This window comes from Gigantopelta aegis, chromosome 12, assembly GCF_016097555.1.
Source record: "Gigantopelta aegis isolate Gae_Host chromosome 12, Gae_host_genome, whole genome shotgun sequence".
Lineage (NCBI taxonomy): Eukaryota > Metazoa > Mollusca > Gastropoda > Neomphalida > Peltospiridae > Gigantopelta > Gigantopelta aegis.
Window position 1 is genome coordinate 27948192 of NC_054710.1, and position 6805 is coordinate 27954996.

A 6805-nucleotide genomic window follows, 5' to 3' on the forward strand; every position below is an offset into this window, starting at 1 on the left:
CATTGTTAGTGTGAATTAAAACTACAAATATAAATTTCGATTTTATCCCAAAATAAAATAAGCTAATTAAATAGGATTAATTTGTACCATAACATTTAATAATGTAAAACAGTTGGTCTACTAGATAATTGTGGCGTATCCATTCATTTCTAATAAGCCGACGATTAAAAAAAATAATTCAAGTGTCTGCAATAAGTTTTGAGCTATATTTGTTTACAGCCCCAGACCAAACTAGTATATAGTAGCTGAAACTGAATCTGGTCAGTCTGGCGCTGTCAAAATGTTTTGTCACATTAGTCATTCGATTCAGTTTCAGTGCGTTTCTGGTACCGTATTTGCCAGACTCTAAAATCGATGGTCGCCCAACAGACTACTTTTGTAAAATTCTTAGTGGGCCCGACCCAATAAAGATCGCCACGTGCGGCCGGGCGACTGATAATTTCCAGCCCTGCTTCCACCAATTAATTTACCTTCAAATTGCGTGCGTCTGCGTTTTTGTCAAGAGGGCTAATCTAACCTCTTTCAGATGTTGCAGATGGTTCGTCACATACATCCGGTTTTTGGAATTTGGACACTCGAGACTGTCAAAAGAGAGATAACAGATCACAGTTTCGTGTCAAAATTTCATGAACAATCAGTAACACCTTTACCAAATGTTGCCATCATTTATGCAATAAAAAGGGGCAGGGGAGAGTGAGTAATTCTGTATCAAAATACGACCAACGGCCAAACTTGAAGGTACGTTTAAAATCTGTTATCTTGTTCTCGGTTTTTTTTTCTCCCTTTATTTTGTTTTCCGAAATACGTCTGATTTGTATTGGTTTATGCTGACTATGGAAATAAAGGTATTTCAGTGGTGCTTTGTGCCAGACAATATTACAAAGAACAGTATTCAGATTATAATGAACTTGCTGTTAACTTGTATTAAAGTCTCGACTGTTGCTTGGTTTTTTCGATAACCTAGAGAGGAAAGGTGTAAAGCAAAAGAAAGAAATGTTTTATTTAACGACGCACTCAACACATTTTATTTACGATTATATGGCGTGAAACATATGGTTAAGGACCACACAGATTTGGAGAGAAAACCCGCTGTCGCCACTACATGGGCAACTCTTTCCGATTAGCAGCAAGGGATCTTTTATTTGCGCTTCCCACAGGCAGGATAGCACAAACCGTGGCCTTTGTTGAACAAGTTATGCATCACTGGTTGGTGCAAGTGGTTTACACCTACCCATTGAGCATTGCGGTGCACTCACTCAGGGTTTGGAGTCGGTATCTGGATTAAAAATCCCATGCCTCGACTGGGATCCGAACCCAGTACCTACCAGACTGTAGACTGATGGCCTGCCACGACGCCACCGAGGCCGGTGAGGTGTAAAGCACCACAGAAATATGGAAATTCGGGGATAACTATGTTGTATTTGACCGTTTTACAGTCATACATTAAGTTTTACTGGCGACGCGGAGCGGACACGGTGAAACGTATATTTTCAATAAATGCATTTTGTTTTTAAAAATATTTTAAATAGTCATTTCCCGAAATTAACGCAACGTTAACAAAAACCTGGTCAACACTATCTTGTTTTAAGTCATCCGCCTGGTAAAATAATTATAGCGCAAGCAGATTAAAAATTACGTTTTTTCATGTAATACAACTGTGTCTTCTAATATCGTTTTTGTAGTTTGTTGTTTTATTAACGACAATAACAACCAGCACTAGCGATATGATTTCACTTATTCCGAATACTCATCACCACATCTGATTTCTGCTCGATAACTAAGATTCATAATTCGGTAGAGTTGCTGTTATTTACTTCCGCATTCCTGTCAGCGTCTCACACACACAAACGCTTATAAACAGCCATTACGTCATAAACTTTTAAAGGAGCATGCATTTTGCTTCAGAAAAAACATTCATCGTTGGTATTTTAAAAGTAAGTGCATGCAACTAAACAGCGAGAAGTAGTGTATGACTATGTAAATAGGCTCGTGGAGAATCCCGCACATTTCCGACAGGTTCATCACCGTTTTACTGCCGCAAATGAATTTGTTTAGCCAGTCAAATTTCGCGTTATATGCGAAGTGAAATAGACGGACATTTGGACATAAATACGCTCTCATTACAGTCAGGGACCGAGCTATGTATTTTTTTTAGGCAATTCCCGACAACCAAAATGTTGGCAAAGATTTCCGCTCTAATATCACAACAATCCTATGTTTAACGTTAAATACCTTTACATCGATCATTTGCGAGTTAATTGATTAAAAAAAAATCCACATATTAATCACTAATACACACACTACAGAAAGAAACCCGACAGCACCCACATTCAGCTAAGCTTCGGCAAACTCCGGACAGCAGAATTCTAAGTTCGCCGACCTATATCGTGGCGTTGCGTCACATGTTCGCCCACTCAGCCATTCCGTCTACCAGGGGCCGTCTCAAAACAAGTGCCCGACAAGCACAAAAAATGTTTGTTTTGTGTAACGACACCACTAGAGCACATTGATTCATTAATCATCGTCTATTGGATGTCAAATATTTGGTAATTTTATCAAAGTGTTACAGAGGAAACCCGCTACATTTTATCATTAGTAGCAAGTGATCTTTTATATGCATCATCGCACATACAGGATAGCACATACCACGACATTTGATATACTAGTCGTGGTGCACTGGGTGAAGCGAGAAATAGCGCAATGGACACACCGATGGGGATCGATCCCAGACCGACAACGCATCAACTTAGCGCTTTACCACTGGGCTGTGGACAATCACCAAAGCGACAGAGAGTGGTATAGACACACACACACACACACACACACACACACACACACACTAACACGAAACAATATTATATTCACCTTTTCTCCAGGTGAAAAAGTCTTTGATCTACGACTGGTATGCCTGCTTGGCGTTTGTACCACTCTCTGTCGCTTTGGTTTTTGTCGGGCACTTGGGGTGGCTGGCAGTTTTGTGGCTATGTATGAGCCTGGTTTTTTTAACTTTTCTAAATTGTATCTCCACAGTTGACAATTGTTTGTTTCGTTTGTGTCCAAGGAACGAATCGTCAAACCACATTGGAGACAGACGAATAATTCTTTTTCAGGAGTGACAGTTACATCAAAAACATCACTTAACTTCTGTGCAGCACTGGGCCCACTTTTGAATTGTGCACAAATTTCTGTTCTACGCAACCGTCCACTTTTATCCTCGAAACGTTCTTTACAGCATGCACATTCCATCGCAGAAACACAAAACGAAACTAATCCATGCTGTAACGTCGCTTGGTATGAGACGGACCCTGTAACTGTTGCACAAGGCGGAATCGCCCAGTGGGCGATCACGTGATCTACGTCACGAAATAAGTCACCGAGCTTTGTAATTCTTGCGACGGAGTGTCACGAAGCGTAGCTGAATGTGGGTGCTGTTGGGTTTCTTTCTATAGTTAAACATAGGATTGTTGTGATATTAGAGCGGAAATCTTTGCCAACTTAGCTTGGTCTCCGACTGTAATGAGAGCGTATTTATGTCCAAATGTCCGTCTAGCTCTCTTACAGTCAGAGTACTCGGGCTAATCTCAGACATCTCAATGCGAAAACCTGAAGCAACATGTATTAATTAGTTCGGTTTTTTCTATTTTGTTTAATTACGTCAGATCAGGTCAGAGAGTTTAACGTGCACATTCAGAACAAGCTGTTGTAGCGCACGCCTGTCCTGGGCACAGGTGTCGGCCTCAGCCAGCTCCTCCGTCCACGACATGAAAGGGGTGGGGTGGGATGGAGGGGGAACCGCCTGCACTGGCGCAGGCAGATGGTGGTATGGTGCTATGGAATTTTGAGTCCCGGAGGATGAAGCCAAAGAGAAATGGTGCGCATTTTTTAGAAGGAAAGTAGGCGCAATTTTGAACGGTCCTCCAAAAAATAAAGAAGGGAGCTACGTATAGTTTGGGAAGATTAGTAAGCCAAGCGTAGCTCGTTAAGGGGACCTAGATGGCGTTGAAATGTCTCCCTGGGTTGCCCATAGAGGCCCTTAAAAGGGCCTGAACTGTTCAGCTCGTGGCATGACAACCCAGGGGAGATTCGTAGCAATTTGTTTAATTACAATTCTGTTCCCTTAAGTTAATAATGCATGCATATTCCTAAATGGTTTCGAAGACACTTCATCTTTTTTTTCTCCTTTTTGTTTGTTATTGCAACAACAATCGGGGTGTCTCTGGTTTGCCATTATGGTGGTAATTGTTTTCTTGTTTAGCGTTATTGTTATATTGTAGGAATGACAATGACGCTCGTGTGGTTGTTTTGTGCATTTGCCTTGATGGTTGGAGGGATATTGGGATTTGACCACACAGACGTAAGTATAATAATAAATATGTGTATAGAACCAAATCTACCCCATGGCTGACAAACTGTGCTTTTCCTCGTCCCTAACAGTGCACCAAATGCACCATGTGTGTGTGTGTGTATGTGTGTGTGTGCGTGTGTCTGTGTGTGTGTGAGAGAGAGAGAGAGAAAGGAGAGAGAGAGAGAGAGAGAGAGAGAGGAGAGAGAGAGAGAGAGAGAAATATATAGTGCCCAAATTCATCTCAATGAAATATGTTATAATAAGCCTTGAATTGTGTTGCATTATATCAGTTGTTTTCTCTTTTATAGTGGCGTTTCGTAACAACCAGTTACAAAGGAGAGAAGGTCAATGGGGTCGTAGGTCTCAATCGGCGCAGTATGTTGATGATACCCGATCCAGTGGATAAAGCAAGCAAATGCAACCGAAGAACAATTAACCAGCACGACTTTGAGAAGGTAAGCTATTCTTCCAACTGGAGTTTTCCAAGTTTTCGGCTTAATAATGGGCGTCCGCCATTATCTGCAGATGCCAATTAACGAGCTGTCAAAGAACAAAATGGATGAAGCGCGAGTAAAAAAAAATCGACATAATATTAAGTTTTGAATTTTCAATGTTTGAGGCCCCGATTCCACTTAAGCGTGTCATGCGTCTTGAAACGACAATTAACAAATTATGCGGCGTGCGTTTAACGCTCTGGTGAAACGTGTTTTCTATCCTGGGCGGTAAACGAGGACGGGGAAGCGTTCCCTGTCCATCAGTCTTGTTTAAACTTTATTTTAAGCTGGTACCAATTACAGGAATCCCATTAGCTGAGCAAAAGGAATGTCGAGTGAAGTGCTCGAAAAAAATATCTTTTACTCTGTGGTGGCAAAGCGTTTGTTCGGTGTTTGTTGTTTGTTTGTATGTTTGTTTATTTGTGTTTGTTTTTGTTGTTTATTTATTTGTTTTTGTTTTGTTTTATTTTTTTTGATTTTTATTTTTATTATTATTTTTTTTTTTTTTTTACGCCACCCCATTGATGGGAAACCTTTCCATTGTAGCTCCAGCATGACGTAAAAACCGTTTATATGTTTCCATTTTAGTGTTTCAACTCGCATATTTCGCGTCGGTAAAATGCTTCGACTGCTGATCTGGATTTACAATGAAAAGGGTTGTACACTATTAGCGTCAAACCAACAACAACAACAATAACTACAACAACAACAACAACAATAACTACAACAACAACAACAACAATAATAATAACAACAACAACAACAACAACAATAACTACAACACAACAACACACACAAAAGCTCTGCCTCGAAAGGATCATTTCGAAGCGTTTCACGTGGCCTATTTTCTTGTTTTTGCATGCCCCGTGTATCCAGGGACGGGACGTAGCCTAGTGGTACAACGTTCGGTGAGGGACAAATCTATATTAGAATTCGCCTTTCAATTAGGGCAGAGTGAGCAGTGCATAATACTAACATATGGGGAGGTCTGAACCCTTCCCCGCCGTCACCTATGATTCAGCTAAATATTGTAAGTTTGTTTTAGCGCTTGGTAGCCATGAAGGATCCAAGTAACACGGGAATTGGTGGTGAAGCCACTCGGGAAGAAGGAGACTCTATGCATACACGAAGAAGGCCCTGGACAGTGGGGGGTGAGTGCCCTTCCGACACGACTCGCCGAAATTAAAGGCGCAGACGTTAAACGTAAAAGGGAAACACTAAGTTTATTTTAATTTACAAACCTGTAAACTCATTTTGGATAAAGTTACAATTGAGTGAAAGAGAGAGTCTGTGACCTTAACAACAGGACAAATTCCTTAAACATCTAGACTACAACTCGAATCAATAAACCGCTATTTCTCAGACGGACCGTGCGGTTTGTAAAAAACATCTCTTAGCAAAAGGGTTAAAACAAAACTTATAAGAAACTCCAGGGATAACCAGAAACACTTCAGTTTCTACGGAAAAATGGCACTAATCTAAAGAATAAATACAAAGTAAGTTTGTTCTTTGTTATCAGTGACCCATAAAAGCGCTCTAATAGTGGGAAAGGATGGAAATGTTTTATTATATGCACTATAACACGGATAGAGCTAACTGGCGAAGTACGGTGGATCTTGGGGGCGGGTTTGTATCGGTTAGGTCGACCTAAATTTTGCTTGTTTTTGTTTAACAATACCACTAGAGCATATTGATTTTATTAATCATCGGCTATTGGAAGGATGGACAGAAATATTTTAGTTACGACGGACTCAACACATTTATTGATGGTTATTTGACCCGAACACCATCGTAAGAGACTCACACAGATATTGAGGGAGGAATCCCGCTGTCGCTTCTTCACGGGCTATCTTTTTGATCAAGCGACGCATACATGATTGTTTTATATGCACGCATTCTTCTTCAATACAGGGTGGGCAACATTACCAGCGGTCCTTTTTTAGGTAGCGCAGTCGTGATTGGAACG

General features: G+C 40.7%; 1 protein-coding gene across 1 annotated transcript; it reads left to right on the plus strand.

Annotated features, from left to right (window-relative positions):
- The first annotated feature begins 4261 nt into the window (after positions 1-4261).
- On the plus strand, positions 4262-6025 carry LOC121385943. Its single transcript, XM_041516737.1, has 3 exons — positions 4262-4354; positions 4654-4800; positions 5885-6025. Exons 1-3 carry the CDS (start codon positions 4277-4279, stop codon positions 6023-6025), a joined length of 366 nt encoding a protein of 121 aa, XP_041372671.1. The 5' UTR covers positions 4262-4276.
- Positions 6026-6805: the final 780 nt, after the last annotated feature.